This window comes from Pseudochaenichthys georgianus, chromosome 23 (assembly GCF_902827115.2).
Source record: "Pseudochaenichthys georgianus chromosome 23, fPseGeo1.2, whole genome shotgun sequence".
Taxonomy (NCBI): Eukaryota; Metazoa; Chordata; class Actinopteri; order Perciformes; family Channichthyidae; genus Pseudochaenichthys; species Pseudochaenichthys georgianus.
Window position 1 is genome coordinate 12675733 of NC_047525.1, and position 17425 is coordinate 12693157.

Below are 17425 nucleotides of genomic sequence, written 5' to 3' on the forward strand. Positions count from 1 at the left end.
TGTGAAAGACTGGATACTTTTACCTCATCAGGCCTCTTTTTATATTTAAATATTCAAAGAAAACAGTCTGAGAAGAGAAATCACTCTCCTACTGAGCTGTTCACAACCCCTTGAATATGTGAAACATGTCATTCGGGAGACAAGCGTTTTTCTTTAAATATATACAAAGAAAATAAAGCATTGAGAAAGCATATCAGTCCAAACGCACAAAGAAAGAGAAGTTCTTTCAGGTTTAAATCTCTTAACAGCAAGCTCAGTGAAGATTTAATACACCAAGGTGTCACAATTCTCTTTATCTTTAAGGTCAAATATGAAGTAAAAAGCTTTAGAAATGCCCTTTGAGTTGAAAAGGCAGCAGTTGGCCTTTTACAGTTCATTGTAAACATTAAAAAACGATAGTTACGGCTGTAACTACGGTTCTATGAGTCCCGGATGACCGCCAGAGGCGGTGCTTTAGCACTGGATATGTCCATCGCGCGCGCATGCGCAGCTCGAGTACCAATAACAACAAAGTCACCTGTGACCCACGTGACACCGGCTATATCAGCCGGTATTGTCAGAGGATCTGTTCCCCGAATCTTCTCGCGAGCACACAATAATTCTGAGTGACAGGGAACTCTGGCGGTCATCCGGGACTCATAGAACCGTAGTTACAGCCGTAACTATCGTTCTATTTCGTCCCTACTGACCGCCAGAGGCGGTGCTTTAGCACTGGATGACCTATACCAACAATGTCATGAAGAATCCAAGCCCTTGCTCACCACTGGAAGCAGCGGAGCTCGGCAAAAGGACCACGCCCAAAGAATGGGGAGTGGCGACATTGACCTGATGACAACTGGAGAATGTGCCAGAAGACGCCCACGACGCCGATGGTCTCCAGGGGCACCCCTCTCAGGGCAGCCCAATATGTTGAGATGCTCCTTGTAGAGTGGCATCTCAGCCTGGTGGCAGGGGGCCCCGTAAGCCTGTGAGATGGTATCGACAACCCAGTGGGGAAGCCACTGGTTAGAGGGCCTAACCTCCTTTAGTGCCGCCAGGGCAAACTCAAGAGTTGCTCCTCCTGCCGTATACAGGCAGTAGCCTTGATATACGCCCTTTGGGCACCCCCCGGGCACAGCAACTTCGATGTGCCGTACTCCTGAATGTCAAAGCGTGCCAGCTGGGCAGGCTGATTGAAGTGAGTTTGTGGAAGGACCCCGGGCGGGAATGCCACATTTGCCCAAAGGGCAACGCATGAGAGTCCCACCTCGGGCATGTATTGTTTATGGAGAGGACATGCAACTCCCCGACTCACTTCCCTGAGGCTATGGCAAGCAGAAATGCTGCCTTTGTGGGCAGCCACCTGAGCCCCACCTGGGCCAGGGGCTCGAAGGGAGGAGGTGATAGGGCATCCGGCAGCAAGGGCAGGTCCCAAGCCGGAGCCCTCGGGGTGCAAGGGGGACGCTGCCGTAAAGCCCCTCTCATAAAGAGGGACACCGACCTGTGGCACCCCGCCGTGGCGCCGTCGACCCGAACATGTCGGGCAGAATCGCAGCCACATAAATTCAGAGTGGAGTGAGAACGTCCACTATCTAGAAGGGACTGTTGTCTAAGCAACAATGTACATGCTGTCCCCAAGGAACACGCACATTCTTGCCCCCCAGTTGGGGTAGAAAGTGCGTGAGTGCAAGCTGCACGGCCCGAAGCTCTAGCACGTTGACCCGGCGCGCACTCTGCTGGGCAGACCACTGACCCTGAACGGTCCTGCCCTGCCGCACTGCACCCCACCCTGAGAGACATGCACCTATGGTGATGGTCTCCTGGCGGGATGGGATGGCGCCCATGGGCACGCCTACCAGAGATAGGCCCTGCCCCTCCAGCGTGACGGAGAGTGGAGCAATGCTGCGACACCCTGACTTCACTGTGCCTGTGCCACTTGGCGTCCAAGTGAAGGCTGTTCAGCCACATCTGCATGGGGCACAACGACAGCGGGCCTAAGGGCCCAGCGGCCGAGGCAGCTGCCAGTCTGCCCAAGGGCCGGAGGAACTGAATATAAGGCACCCTCTTGCCCGGCCCACGTGGAAGTAGGCATCCCTCGGTTGGGAACCACTCCACCTGTGCGTATGCAGTAGTCAGCATATAGAATGGCAGCACCTTCAGGAATCTGTTGATTCCTCTGAGGTCCAAGATCGGGCGAAATCCGCCGACTTTCTTGCTCACGAGAAAGTATGCCGAGTAGAACCCCCTGGCTAAGCAGAGGGTCTTACTGGGTTGATTGCGTCCTTGGACAAAAGGACGGACAACTCTTGGCCCAGAGGTAGGGCCCCTGCCGGATCGCTGACGACTGTCAATTAGACCCAGCCGAAGGCTAGGGGCCGGAGCTGCGGTCCGTACCCCTGGGTTAAGGTGAAAACCACCCAAGGGACGGAAGTACAGACTGCCCAGAAACTGAGCTGCTGCTGGGAAAGCAGCCACCGACCACCCCCGGGATTTCAGAGCCCAGCCCCCCGGACCCTGGAGCCTCTTGGGGGGTTCCGGTCAGGCTCTGGGGCACGAGGCCACCTGGAAGGCGGGCGACATGGGGCACGAAAGTCATTGGGAGGCGGTTGAGTGGGCCGCTAAGACCTCTGCAGACCACCCCTGTAATCCAGCGGCTGAGTGCGGCTGCTAGAGCGGCCCCTGGGCCTGCTGGGAGTGGGCACAGGTCTGCGAGGACCCGAGTGCTGCTGCCTGGTCTGCCTAGCTTGGGCGGCACACTCCAGTGCCTCCGAGGGCAGCTGATCTAAACAGCTCCCCTGGCTCGACTGGTCCGCGACGGAGGACTCTCCGTCAACCGGAGGAGGTGCGTCAGCCGAAGGAGGGGCGCCAACCGAAGGAGGGGCGCCCACCAAAGGAGGGGGGGGGGGCCAAGAGGCGACTTCATCATGCCCCTATCGGCAGCTAGCCGATCCACTTTAGAGGACAGCCTATTTCTAGTCCTTCTATTGGGGGGAGCACACAAAGCCATCGCTCCCTCAAGTCGCCGGGAACGGCCGAATTGATCTGGAGGAGTACGTGACAAGGAGAGGTGTCTGTTGGCTGCTGCCAGACGTTCCACCTCAGTGATTCGAGCCACTCTGAGCACCCGAGGCATGCAGCTACAGCTCATGCAGGCGTTTACCGTGAGAACCTCCCTCAGATGCTCGAATTTCGTCCCCACTAACCGCCAGAAGCGGCCGAGGCAGGAGGGGCAGCGGTCGTGGCCGTCCTCGGGCTCAAGAGAAACCCTACAGGCGCTACATGAATGAACCATTCTGTGGGTAGCCAGATGCAGCGTAGCCGTAGTGCGGGAACACGCCTTCACCAGCTACCTGCTTAATGGAAAGAGTAGAGCGTTGCTGCTACTCGCCGAACAGAAAGAGGGATGTAATTACACCCACGTTACGGCAGAGGGAGCGGGAGCGGGATCACTGCCTTCACCTAGCTGGATTAGTAAATAAGGCAGTTTACCAAGAGCGGGGGCGAAAACACTGCCTTCACTGGCTGAGCTAGAGGCGAGTGCCAGATGCAGCGTAACCGGGAGCGGGTGCGGGAACACAGCCTTCACCAGCTACCTGCTTAACGGAACCAGGCAGTTTAGCGTCTACCAGGAGCGGGGGCGAGAACACTGCCTTCACTGGTTAAATTAAGACGAATGCCAGATGCAGCGTAACCGGGAGCGGGTGCGGGAACACAGCCTTCACCAGCTACCTGCTTAACAGAATAAACAAGGCAGTTTAGCGTCTACCAGGAGCGGGGGCGAGAACACTGCCTTCACTGGTTGAGTTAGAGACGAATGCCAGATGCAGCGTAACCGGGAGCGGGTGCGGGAACACAGCCTTCACCGGCTACCTGCTTAACGGAGAAACAAGGCAGTTCCGCGTCTACCAGGAGCGGGGGCGAGAACACTGCCTTCACTGGTCGAGTTAGAGACGAATGCCAGATGCAGCGTAACCGGGAGCGGGTGCGGGAACACAGCCTTCACCAGCTACCTGCTTAACAGAAAAAACAAGGCGGTTTGGCGTCTACCAGGAGCGGGGGCGAGAACTGCCTTCACTGGTTGAGTTAGAGACGAATGCCAGATGCAGTGTAACCGGGAGCGGGTGCGGGAACACAGCCTTCACCGGCTACCTGCTTAACGGAAAAACGAGGCCGTTTGGCGTCTACCAGGAGTGGGGGCGAGAACTGCCTTCACTGGTTAAGTTAGAGTCGAACGCCAGATGCAGTGTAACCGGGAGCGGGAACACAGCCTTCACCGGCTACCTGCTGAACGGGAAGAGTAGAGCGGTGCTACTACTCGCCGAACAGAAAAAGGGATGTAGCTACATCCGCATTACCGGTAGAGGGAGCGGGAGCGAGCGCACTGCCTTCACCTAGCTGGGTAAAATAAAGAAGCTAACAGTATACGCAAGACGTTAGCCGAGCGGCTGCTGCTAACGATCAAGCGAGATCAAGTCAAATAACACACATGTTTAAGACCAGATAACTAGCTTCTAAAGAATAGAATAGCACAGAGCCGTAGTTACAGCAGTAACCATGGCCAGGGCTCACACGGCATCTAACCGTAGTTACAGTAGTAACTATGGCCAGTACTTACACGGCTTAGCACCGTCGTTACAGTCGTAACTCTGGCCAGTACTTGCACGGCTTGGATACTTACACAGCATAGAGCCGTAGTTACAGTAGTAACTCTGGCCAGTACTTGCACGGCTTGGAACCGTAGTTACAGTAGTAACTATGGCCAGTACTTACATGGTTTAGAACCGTAGTTACAGTAGTAACTATGGCCATTACACGGCATAGAGCCGTAGTTACGGTATTGCCTATGGCCAGTACGTGCACGGCTTGGAACCGTAGTTACAGTAGTAACTATGGCCAGTACTTACGGCTTAACCCCGTAGTTACAGTATTAACTATGGCCAGTACTTACACAGCTTGGAACCGTAGTTACAGTAGTAATTATGGCCAGTACTTACGGCTTAGAACCTTAGTTACAATAGTAACTGTGGCCGGTGCCTAAAAGTGTCAGCCAACGGCTGCCCACTAGACAATATAATATTGGGAGGATGAAAACCTCCTTAATGGCCATACATGCAGAGCACACAGCACACACAGTGAAGATTGTTCTCTGCATATCGTCCTAGTGCTAGGAGTCTAGTACTAGGAGCAGTAAATACCACGATATAGCGCTACTGCAACCATACCATGCGTTTACCGGGAGCAGCAGCGAGAGCACTGCCCTCACCGGCTGAGTTAAATAATGAAGCTTAACCGTACATGCAAGGTGTTAGCCAAGCGGCTGCTGCTAACAATCAAGCAACCAAGTCAGAACACAATGTTAAGACCAGATAATTAGCTTCTAAGAAAGAGAACAGCCCGCATAGAACCGTGTCTGGTTACAGTAGTAACCGCACATGCCGAGCACACAGCACCCGCCGTGAAGATGTTCTCTGCATATCATCCTAGTGCTAGGAGTCTAGTACTAGGAGCAGTAATACAACGAACTAGCGCTACTGCAATCAAACCCTATGCTACAGGGAGCGGGAGCACTGCCCTGAGTTAATAGTTAAGCTCAACAGCAAGGTGTTAGCCAAGCGGCTGCTGCTAACAATCAAGCGACCAAGTCAGAACACAAATGTTAAGACCAGATAATAGCTTCTAGAAAATAGAAAGTACTTACCTTACTTTCTGCATCTAAACGAAAAACGGGTTTAAAGTATGACACTCTTGGCTTTCCATACTAAATCGAATGAGGGACGCAGCCAAAGCTGGGACTCAAATGCTAATGATAGCTCGGGCACAACGCCACAAGCAGAACTTTCAAAAGAGCATAAGGGCAACTTTATGGGAGAGGAAGCGGGAACACTGTCGTCACCAGAAAGTCTAAGCCACAAACAATAAGACGGTAATCAGGACAACTTGGCTGGGAGCGGGTGTGGAAACACAGCCATCACTAGCAACAAGCTGACACAAACCTGTCTGTCGAGGCTCTGCACAGCCGGCGCAGCTCCTGGAGGACGCGTCTAACGACCCGTAGCTCCGACTGTCAGTCGCGAAGCTTCACGCGGCCAGCTGTTTGCAGAGAAATCCCTCCGATCAAACGTTCAAGCCTGAACGCTGTAGGCTACGAAAACGTAGCCACGGTACCCTCGCGCAGCGAGAAGATGAAAAGGAACAGATCCTCTGACAATACCGGCTGATATAGCCGGTGTCACGTGGGTCACAGGTGACTTTGTTGTTATTGGTACTCGAGCTGCGCATGCGCGCGCGATGGACATATCCAGTGCTAAAGCACCGCCTCTGGCGGTCAGTAGGGACGAAATAGAACTGTAATTACTCATTGGCCACTACCTCTCTCGCTGGCCTCCAGTCGAGCATGAATCAGTGTTGATTAAAGGCTAATGTGTTTATTTATTGGTTTTTGTTGTGCAACTACTACAATATTTAGGGGGTCTATAATGTTTAGTTTATTTAATTTTTTCGACCGTGTAAAACCAAAGAAAATACAAATGAAACAAAAGGTGATACAGACATGATACAGAACTATACAAATGAATGCAATAAAAAAACGAAATATGTAATTAATAATCGAATAATCTGTTGTATCATTGTCTGATATCAATAAGCAACAAAGCTTTAGCTAATTACACGTCCGAAAAGGGGTCGGAAGAAGTTCAAAACACACTCTCTGCAACCATTATCAGCACACTCATTGTGCATGATTGGAACTCGATAAAAGACTCCTGGAAAAAGACTAAGTGTGATAATCAAGTCCAATTTGACTCTGATTACCATTTCCAATGAAAGTGACCACATGTGTTACCTGAGAGGGAGTTGTGTGTGCTCGTCGTGTTGATAAGAGAGATGGCGAGAATCTGAATGGCTCTCTGTTCAGCCTGTGAGGATGAGGCTGTGTTTGTGATGGTGGTTTGTTTGAACAAGTGAAGTGATTGCAGTTTTTACAGCAAAAATAATGAGCGGCAAAGAAAAGTGAGAGCCGATATTAGAAAGCATTCAAAGCAAAGCGAGAAACCAAATCCACAGCAGAAAACATGCAGGGACTTCTCGTACAATTGATCGGCTGCGACTATGACTCACAGCCGCAGTGTGACTTGAAGCATTGCATTTGACATACTGTGTATTTTTGTACACTTCTTAAAGGTTTTGATGTGAGTATGGCGTAACCTAAATGTATAACACTTTGCCTTTTCTTCCTTTTGGATTGATATTGGTGCATAATGATGAATGTCTTGATTGTTAATGCTTGTTCATTCAAAGACTCATTGAAGTCCACTGATTGCCATTCATACTGTATACCACTTGCAGAGAAGAGTTATAAGAAAACATGAATGTATAATAAACCAAATCCATATATAAGATACATTATTAGAGTCTAATGTTGTCTACATTATATTATAACAAGAGAGTACATATAATGTATTGTGTTATGTTTTATTTGTATCGTGATACAGTATACAGTCAATCGTAAATTGTTCCTGTCATTAGGTATTTTACATTATTTTGTTGAGGTTGCCATCAAATTAATCATTTGATATTATCAACCTGCGAAAATTATTTTAGCAATTTAAATGGCAGTAGGAGTAATAGTGTGTTTGTTGTTTTTGTTATTTGTCTCAATTGTTTTCATAATTTTTCCATTTATTCAATAAGACAGCGGACATCTGGCTCAAATGATTATACATAACCTTGTTTACAGCTTGTCCTGCAGACCATTTCAAATATAGAGAAATATTGTGTACGCATATTTGCCTATTCATCTTTTTCACTTGTATTGCAGACTTATCATATCCTCGAATGAAAATGTGTATTTCTAGCAGTTTTACACTAACCACCAAAAGATGTGTGTTCCATGCATATTCGACAGAAAACAGCACTCTGCATAGAAATGTATGCACTTATGTGAATGATATGCATATGTGCACCCTTATACAAGTAAACACTGTAATGTATGTAAACAACTCTACAACCCACTGTCAATGTACTCTGGTTAAACCGTTAATATCTTTACTTTTTTAAAAGACACACTATCAGCTCATTAAAAGTTATCCTTCTGATTCACGTGAATATCGGCACATCCAGCTTGTTGAACAGAGCTTCAGGTTTGGTTCACTGAACAATTTCTACCGTGCTTTTGATGGGAATTTAGGAGCTATTTCTATCACCTCGCCTCTCAGTGATGCAGTTAATGTGGATTCAGTACTTGCTGTGTAAACAACAGTCCTCTCCTCTGCCTGTCCAACAGCAAGAGAAGCTGGGAGATATCTGCTTCTCTCTGCGGTACGTCCCCACTGCTGGCAAGTTGACTGTGGTCGTCCTGGAGGCCAAAAACCTGAAGAAAATGGATGTGGGAGGCTTGTCAGGTGAGAACAATTACCATAGCCTGTGTGATTGCACACTGACGGTCCCTCTGACAGGCCTTTTGTCTCTAATTATACATGCACTGCGGCACTCTCCTACAAGGTTATTTTTTTAACAACCGCCCTAACACATCACTGGTCACGATTAAAATGTCAAGGAAAAAGACATGGCGTAAGCCTAAAATGTTTCTACAAAAGTCCAGATGGAGAAGAAACTGTAATAAAGGTTGTGTAAAAGGAACACACATGCCACCCAGCAATGGTAGAAAGTACATTTACTCAAGTACTGCATTTAAGTACAGCTTTGAGGTACCTGTACTTTCAGTATTTTCTTTCCACTACTACAGTACAGTACTTGACTACATTTTTGAAGGTAATATTCTGCTTTTAACTTTGCTATATTTAGGTGTATATAACATAGGTGTTTTAGACATTAAGATTTGGATTCAAATCATTTCTTGCTATTTTCAGATCCTTTACAAAATATATAATAAATCAATTATTTCAAAAAATATAAAGTACATCTATCCAAAACAAAAAATAATCATTAGTTGCTGTAATTTAAGTAATCTAATGACATAGTTTGCATTGCACACTTAATACTTACTTTTATACTTACTTTTAATACTTTAAGTACGTTTTCCTAATAATACTTAGATTCCTTTAAAATGTAATGCAGGACTTTAACTTGTAAGAGTATTTGTGTTGTTTATGTTTTTGTATTTAATGTAAAGAATCTGAATACTTCCTCCATCACTGGGACACACTAATGATGAGAGCCTAAGGAAGACAAGATGTTGAGTAAAGAATGGACCCAGAAGAAAAAATAATCCTATTCCTTCTGTGGCGTTCCTCCAACCGTGCGACCATGCAGCATTAGGATCAATAGATGACATTTATCACAATACAGTCAGGTCTGAATACCGGTCTGATGTCATGGTAACTGAATGTGCCGCAGATGACAGCACAACAACATGGAGTCAGTTTCCTTCAAAGATGGTCTGTTGATTCATTAAGGGATAAGAACTTGGTAAATCACTGATGGGACGAGCACAAATTCACAGATGAAGTCTTGTACCTTGTTTTTAACATTTTACCGTGAGGTGCAACAGAAGGATTCTCCTTTTTTACCACATGAAGAGGTGAAAACGGTGCATATTAAACTGGATTTTTGAAACCACACCTGGTTAAAAGCTACATTTCGCCCTAATCTTTGTTCTACTTTCCCTATGTCTATATCTTTTGTAATTGTATGTTCTATATTATTGAATTGTATGATCTTTTTTTCTAAGTCACTTATCATAATACTTCACCCCCTTTAATAAAGCATTATAATACCACTATAATGCCATATAATGTGATCACAAGTTACTCTAAATAGGTGCTCTGTAGCATTATAATTAGGAAGGAAGATATCATACCTGCAATTATAAAAAATTAAGATGCTTGATCTTATAAATTCAAATAAAATGTATTTTGATTTGTTGTTATGATTATGATTGTTGTTATAAAGCGTTATGAAATGTTTGGAGGACATCTCACCACTCTTATAACATACTATAAGCAGATTGTAATGAATGTAAACTGTGTTCATAATGCATTTTAGACAGGGGCTTCATAGAAAGTGTTAGCATTGTTATAGCTCTAAAAAATTAATATATTTCATTTGACGATACATGAATAATCAGACACTCGCACAGACATCAAGAGCCCTACATGCACACACTCAGAAACACAAATGCAAAATCACACAATGACCCCCCCCTCCTCTCCATCCTGCCTTTCCTTGGACTTTCTTGAGTGGTTTCATTTTAAAATTCCCCGGTGTGCACTTCCCCCGCCTTCACTCTTTCTGTTGCAATCACCATACACCTGGGTCCAATTCTTCCTGCCTGACAGCCCAGTCCTCTATATAAGCCCAAACGTCATACTGTACAGTAACACCTGTTAAAAGCTCACAGCTCCCTTTCATCTACTAGACCAGTGCCAAGCAGCCACCCTCCTGTAAAAAATAAACCTTCCTCGGCTGCCATTTTATGCTACTGGCATTAGCTCATCTGCATCATGGGGTTTTCAGTCATATCGCCTAACCAATATAAAAGGTGTTAATGTGTTCACTTGGAAGGCCAGCTTCCTCTCAAACAGAGACGGGAAATAGCAGAGAACCCAGACAGTTTGACACATACTGTATGTAACATTTAATTATATTTTTTTGTATCAGTGTGATTACAGGGGGAATTTTTAACATACGGTTATAGTACAATACATGTTTTTAATTACACACATCCAGAATATACTCTGAATTACAGTTTGTGTTTTGATTTCCTGAGTTGCAACTGCTTCTCTGCTCCGAGATTGGACTTAAAAGTGGAGCAGATGGATGAAATAATGGGCAGGTCTGTAATAACAATAATTAGCCTCCATCCACTGGGCGTCTTAAGGAGGACGACATGTAATTGATGGCCTGGGATCAGCCTTCTCCTCTATTGTTATCCTGTTTACCATGCCTAATTATGGCTCGCAGAGGAAGATGTGGGTATTATCATTAACCAATGTATAATCAGAAATAATTCTTTTGATTGTCTCCTCATGAAACATCCCTCCAAATCTTCCTCCATGCTGCGTCTCTCACAAAAACAGACTTTGTTCATTTTAGTTGAAAAAGTACAGTTGATTTTTTTGTTTGGTGCTGTTGTTAATTGATGCGCCGAGCAGCATACTGTTTAGCTGTCGTCTCAAAATAATCCCAGCCTCATTGTAGACAAGTTGATTTCCTCTCTGTTCCGTAGCCGACACCACGGCATTACAATACATCTCCATTATGTTGAGTTGTAGGCAATCAGAATTCAAAGAATCTCGAACTCCAGTGGGCGGTGCATTTTACAGTTCTGCCAAACAGACTAAAGACTACAAAGTGAGTTATAAAGGAGATGAATTGCCGTAGCAGGCTAAGTCATCAACACGTCTTTCAACCGCCCACGGATGTATGGTGTTATTCTGTGCTAAGGGTAGTAAGAATTTCACTTAACGCTGTTTAAAATGGTGCATTTTACAAGCCGCCGTAGTGTTTCCCCTGGCATAAAAGATAAGTCAGGCTCACAACTGTGTCGGACACAGAGGCTAAGTGTCTGTAAGCAGAATGAGGACATGTGGGTTTATAGAGGTAATGGAAGCAAAAGTGTTTTGTCCCACCTTCTTTGTACCTCTGAAGACTTCCCAGGGCTGTGAGGCGAAACATAACCGATAATGGCTCCACTGTGGGAGAGGCTATCAAAGCACACAGGCGCTGGTGTCGCTGCATGAAGCCACACTGCCCCTACCTGGTGCTAAAGTTCACCTTCAAGCCTCTGGGCAGCAGGGCTTATTTGTTTTGGTCGTACTCACAGGTTAACTTTGAGGCAGTATTGAGATAAACCAGCCCAAAGAGACGGAAGCAATTTATTAGTGATAAGGAAATGCATTACCTTTTACAATCATCAAAATATAAATAAACTAAATAATCAACTATAACATTCAATTATAGGTGGAGATATCCAGCAGCAGTATATTAGTCTAAATTAGCTCCACTTTTATTAGCTGTGATGGACATTAATGCATCAAAAATCATAATCCGGTTATTTATTATAAATGATTCTGAAATGGGCCATTACACACCAGAAGTACTTTTACTTTTGCCACTTCAAGTATATCTTCATGTCAATACTTTTTGGAGTATGGTTTTGAATGCAGGACTAGAGAATAAAGAGTATTTTTACAATGTAGTATTGCTACTTTTCTGTTAGTAAGAAATCTTCCAGAACTGGATGTACATAATGAAAAGCAGATGAGTTACAGGAACATGTATATGCTCCTATAACAATAATATTCTCTTGAAATGTCACAATGATGTCAGTTTTCATGGAGGTGGTTTATGTGCATCCGAGAAGATTTCCACTGTAAATTGTGTTTGTGTGCCATTCTACACTGATATGAGTGTGTAAAACTAAACCGACAGTTACCCCTGGATTCACCAACCATGGCAAATCCAAACTGATGGGAGGAAAGCTGAGATGACAGCCAGGCTATATTTAACCCTGCTTGTATTATTGTTCATTTGCCAGCGCTCGCAGCGGCCACTCTTATGAACAACATTTTGAAGAAGGAAAATAAATGTTTCTTGGGCATAATGTATTTTTGAATCCCTGCCGGGTAGACACCACCCTCGCCATCAAATTACACCCATGAAAGTCTCGCATAAACATACATCTAAACACAAATAAATAAAAAACAGCAGCTGTGCAAAGCTGCATCAAAAAGTAATGACAGTCTATTTGGCCTTGTTTAAAATGGATACTGCAGTGGGGATGAAAGTGTTTTTGTTAGTTCACGCTGCCGCTGATATGGCTCAGAGCTCATCACTTATCCAGAAACCTGCCTCCAGCCTCCCGGGGGAAATGTATGGACCGCTGATAGTGCATCGCCTCATAAAACTATGGCCAAGATCCAGGACTCGGCTGAGTAACCCTCAGGATAGTGAAGTCGAGCCTCTGCGCTTTATACATCCGTGAATAAGCGCTGTTGCATCAGGAGCGCTGCCATTCTTCCATGAAATGGGACAGATTACATCCGTCTGGGATAAGGCGGTATAATGGGCCGGATATGAGGTACGGCGAGCCTCCAAAATCTCAATAATGCCAAACTCGCATCTGCTGGCCAGAAAGATAAGGAGCAGTGATGAGGAGCCACAGGTGTGTTTTCTTTTCTTAAACCGGAGAAAGGTTATCTTGCATAATCCTATTCAGCTGTTGTACTGTGTGTCTTCAAGCAAAGTCACCAATATGAGAGGATCCTTTACATAAACTGAACATGTTGTAGCAGTCACTGTCGTAGCAATATCTCCGCAAATAGTATACAATGCGATAACACCCTCCAAGAAAGTGCAATTGTCTTGTTTTAAAGATCCCATGTCATGCTTTTCCGGTTATTACCCGTCCCCTTGTGTGTTATGTAGCTTTTTATGCATGTAAACGGTCTGCAGAGTCACAAACCCTCAAAGTACACCCTGTAGCGAGTAAAACTCTAACACAGAAATTACCTGTCTGTGTTGCCCCAGAACGCCTCGTTGGAGATTTTAATTTTCCATTTTTTTCTTCCTGGTCACAGTGACGTAACGACGTCCAAATGGACCAATTGGTCCAAATGGACCAATCCGTGGAGCTCTTCACACACACACACACACACACACACACACACACACACACACACACACACACACACACACACACACACACACACACACACACACACACACTCACTCACTCAGCCTTATCTTTTCCCAGCCGTGCTACTCCGCGGAGTTTCGCCGGCACACACACTCGCTCAGCCTTATCTTTTCTCAGGCTGTGAGTGTGTGTGTGTACTCAGGCTGAGTTCTGCGGTGTCTCACTGTCTCGACCCCACGCAGCACCCAGGAAATAACACCAGTAATCCAGCTCACACTGTCCGCTCTTCAAGCCTCAAAGGGCGGAGCAGCGAGCCCCGCAACGTCCCTCCAACACGGCCCCCAGACCCCAGGTTGCTAACAAACGCCATTGTAACACATAAACACTGATGTTCCGCTGTAACGGTGGTGGACTCATCAGAACAGACTGGGCGAGCTGACCAATCAGAGCACAGTGGGCTCATAGGGAGTAGGGGGGCGTTTAGGACAGAGTGAATACACATACTATACAGAGATGCTGTGTGAGAAACCAATGTGAGTTTGGGACATTGAACAATGTAAATCTATTCTAGTAGACCTCAACAATGGAATTATGATCAGTAGAAATGGCCATGTCATGGGACTTTTAATATATATGTTCCCTTACTACTAGCACTCACTAGCTCTTCCCTGCATTGCAGGACAGATGCTGCTGTTTCTATGTCTTCTACATGGATCATTAACTGTTGATGATGATTTGCCTGGGACATGAACCTTTAGTCTCACTCTCATTGGAACATTTCATACCACTATTAAAGATCACTTTTACAACATTCTCATTTTAATATGAGGCTGTCCTTTTTCTAGTGTTAACTTACTAAGCAGACATTATTTCAGCCAGCAAATGTGGGAGTCTTTGACTGGAGATATGAAGCCTTGTTTTGTCTACCATTGTCTTCAAGGACCTTTTGTCAGGAAAAGTCGGGAAACTTCAGAGTGGTAAATGTGCCACGATTGAAACCCACAGATGTGACATGCACGAACAGAAAGCTTGACAAGTCAATGTGACAAATGTTCACATTAGACCCTTATTACCTTTTACTTGTTCTCAGCCTTTGTGCTTGACTTTCTGTAAACCTCTGTGAACTTGATGAGACAGACTTCAGCCTACGCAGGATTACTTTTAAAAAAGAACAAAGCAGTTCTATTAGCAATTAAAGCCACCTGTGGCTGATCAGACGAAGGAAACCCTCAGAAACTTTACTCATGCAGACAATCCAAGGGAGGGAAAACGTGACAGCAACTGATTCGTGCAAGTTCAGTGCAGAAACATTACAAAATACTTTAGTTTATAACTTAAGTGCAAAGAGTTCTCAAACTAAAACTTTGATCCAAGACAATGATTTCAATGATAAAAGTATGGAGGTTTCAAGTGTTCATATTTCTGTTTTAAATGTACTAGTTGAGGCTGGAGAACTTCCTCATATAGAGAGGGTTGGATGTATTATGGCCTGAGCACACGACCCTCATTCACTGTTTTTCCCGCCCCAGCTCTCCAGCTCTTCTCAGCAGGAAAGTAATTATAGACGCCCACTCTGAAAGGATCCTGTTACCTTTTCACTCATGTCCTCTATTTATTCTCTCTGCTTTTCTCCCTCTTACTTTGTGTGTTTTTTTTTCTCTGTATATTCATAATAGATGCCTAAACGTGTCTGGCAGTCTAAAATCATGTCCATATCCCCCTAAATTTAATAAAAGATTAATGGAGCTAAGCTTGTTCCAGTTTTTCCATTGCTAGAAATCTCATAATGTTCCAGCTAAAAGGGAGATATTTTCCAGTGTGGGCAAAAAGCAAACAAAATAATCAAAAACAGGAACGTTGCTAAGACTTTGCGCATATTGGATCCAAGGAGAAATCAAAATGATCAGATCAAGCAGTGTTGCAACAACTAATTATAAGCTCTGATTCAAAGTCTTAATCTTTATTCAACTGATGCACAGCTCTAAGGTTCAGTAGTTAGGGGATATCGCCAGCCTAAGGCAGAGGACTACCTCATTAGCAACTTTGAGATTATTATGGTTATTTGTTTTTGTCTTTCTCAAAGCGCTGTGTTATCTTAAACGATAAATGACGTTAAATGAAGTGTTTTGCATTATGCAGCGTCCACACGGCGGCGTGCGTTGAAGCTTGCAGGTGGGCGTGTCTGAAACTCGACCAACAACCAATCACATGAATCTCCCGCCCCGGACACAAGGGCACGCGGTTTGATTGGCTAGAGCTTGTACTGGCATATGATTTGATTGGCTGACGCTTCCGTCGAAGCTTCAAAAGTTGAACATTGCTCAACTTTTGAAGCGAGCAACGCTCCCACAATGCAGTTCGGCGAAGCGTGACGTCACCCCATTCAAAGTGAATGGGCAGAAGCGTTGAAGCTTCAACGGACGCCGCCGTGTGGACGGGCCGTTCGTTTTCCCCCTGTAGTTGGTATAGCTGCCATGATTGTGGGCCGAGATCATTTAGCGTCATAAGGCAGCCTTCGCATGTGGAACCATTCAAAATGTGGTCAACATTGTTTACACTGCAAACCCCAGCCAATGTTTTATGTGTTCATTTATCGCATTTAAATTGATTTATTCGTGATGAGAAAAGTCAGTTTTTGCTGTTTTCCTCACAACTAAGCTGTAAAATAGTGTTGATTAGCTCAAGATATGATGAGCATAAAGTGTGAAAAACACAAATTGTATTGTCTGTGAGGGGAATTGGAAGCAAGCATACAGTAGGTGATAAGAAATCAGCCATGCTCGTCTATTAATGCCTTGGTTACAGAAACCTGTTTTCTTGTATACTTGAAGAAATCAAACCACTGCATAAAGTTGGAGGTGAAGTTGACACGTTGCACTTAACCAGCTTAGGTTTGAGTCGTGACATGTCACCTTAAGGCATGATTGTCACGCAGCCCATATTGATTGAATAAGTAGGTGATTGATTTCTCACTTTCAGCAGCAAACGTTGTATTCAATGGGGAAAGAAATGAATGAATAAGAAGATTGCATGTTTCTTTAATCAGAGTTATCATTGAATCCTCATGATCCTTTTGATGCTTTTTGAATGCCTCTGAAAATGATTGGAACTTATTACATTCTTCTACTGCCCATATCTCAGATTCATAAGGATCTCTTTGATTTTCCATTTGAACAGCCTTACCTAGTCCCTTTTAATGGTCCGATCAAAGCGTGTTTTTCTCTATTTGAAAAGTTGATTGCTGCTCTTGTGAGTTTTCCCTCCGAGCCCAGAACAAAGACACTAACTCTCCTCTTCTCCAATTTAGTGCTGATGACAATTTGGAGGATGTAAACAAATCAGCAGGAGTAGTGTAACGTCATAAACGAAAGCAATTGGCGATTTGCTGTTTCCCCGACACACTCAACTGATTGCAACAGACTGGATGAGGATGAAGCGGAGCACTTGTGGGCCACTTGAGATGGCATTCGGACAGACGAAAATGAGCCTCTTGAATTGGGAAGGTTAACTGAGTGATGTAAACACAGGCCTCTCATCATGGCCATGCTCTATTTATAACAACTCCCTGTTTATAAATCCAACATTTTCTCGCTGAAGGTTTTTAATCAATATGTTTTGTATAAAAACGATGGATAAAATGTCGATAAAAGTGGCGATCTCAGAGAATGATCACCCAGCTGCAGTTCCTCTCAGCTCATTAGTGTTGTTTTCCAATACAGCAGCCAGCAAATACCTCTGATAAATCCACTTAACACTACCTGGCCAACACCAAATGGCAGACAGACAAAGCTAACAACTAGCTTCTGAACATAGTGGAGCACTTAGCAGCTAAACAAGTACACAGGAGTC

The 17425-nt window shown here is 44.9% G+C and overlaps 1 protein-coding gene across 4 annotated transcripts in view; it reads left to right on the top strand.

The window, feature by feature from the left end:
* syt1a (synaptotagmin Ia) overlaps nucleotides 1-17425 on the top strand; it is a 242837-nt gene that overhangs the window by 218197 nt on the left and 7215 nt on the right. For all 4 annotated transcript variants that reach the window (XM_034074674.2, XM_034074673.2, XM_034074671.2 and 1 more), the window contains one exon: nucleotides 8261-8378. In XM_034074674.2, coding sequence (XP_033930565.1) covers nucleotides 8261-8378 — 118 coding nt within the window. The remainder of the gene's footprint in view (nucleotides 1-8260; nucleotides 8379-17425) is intronic.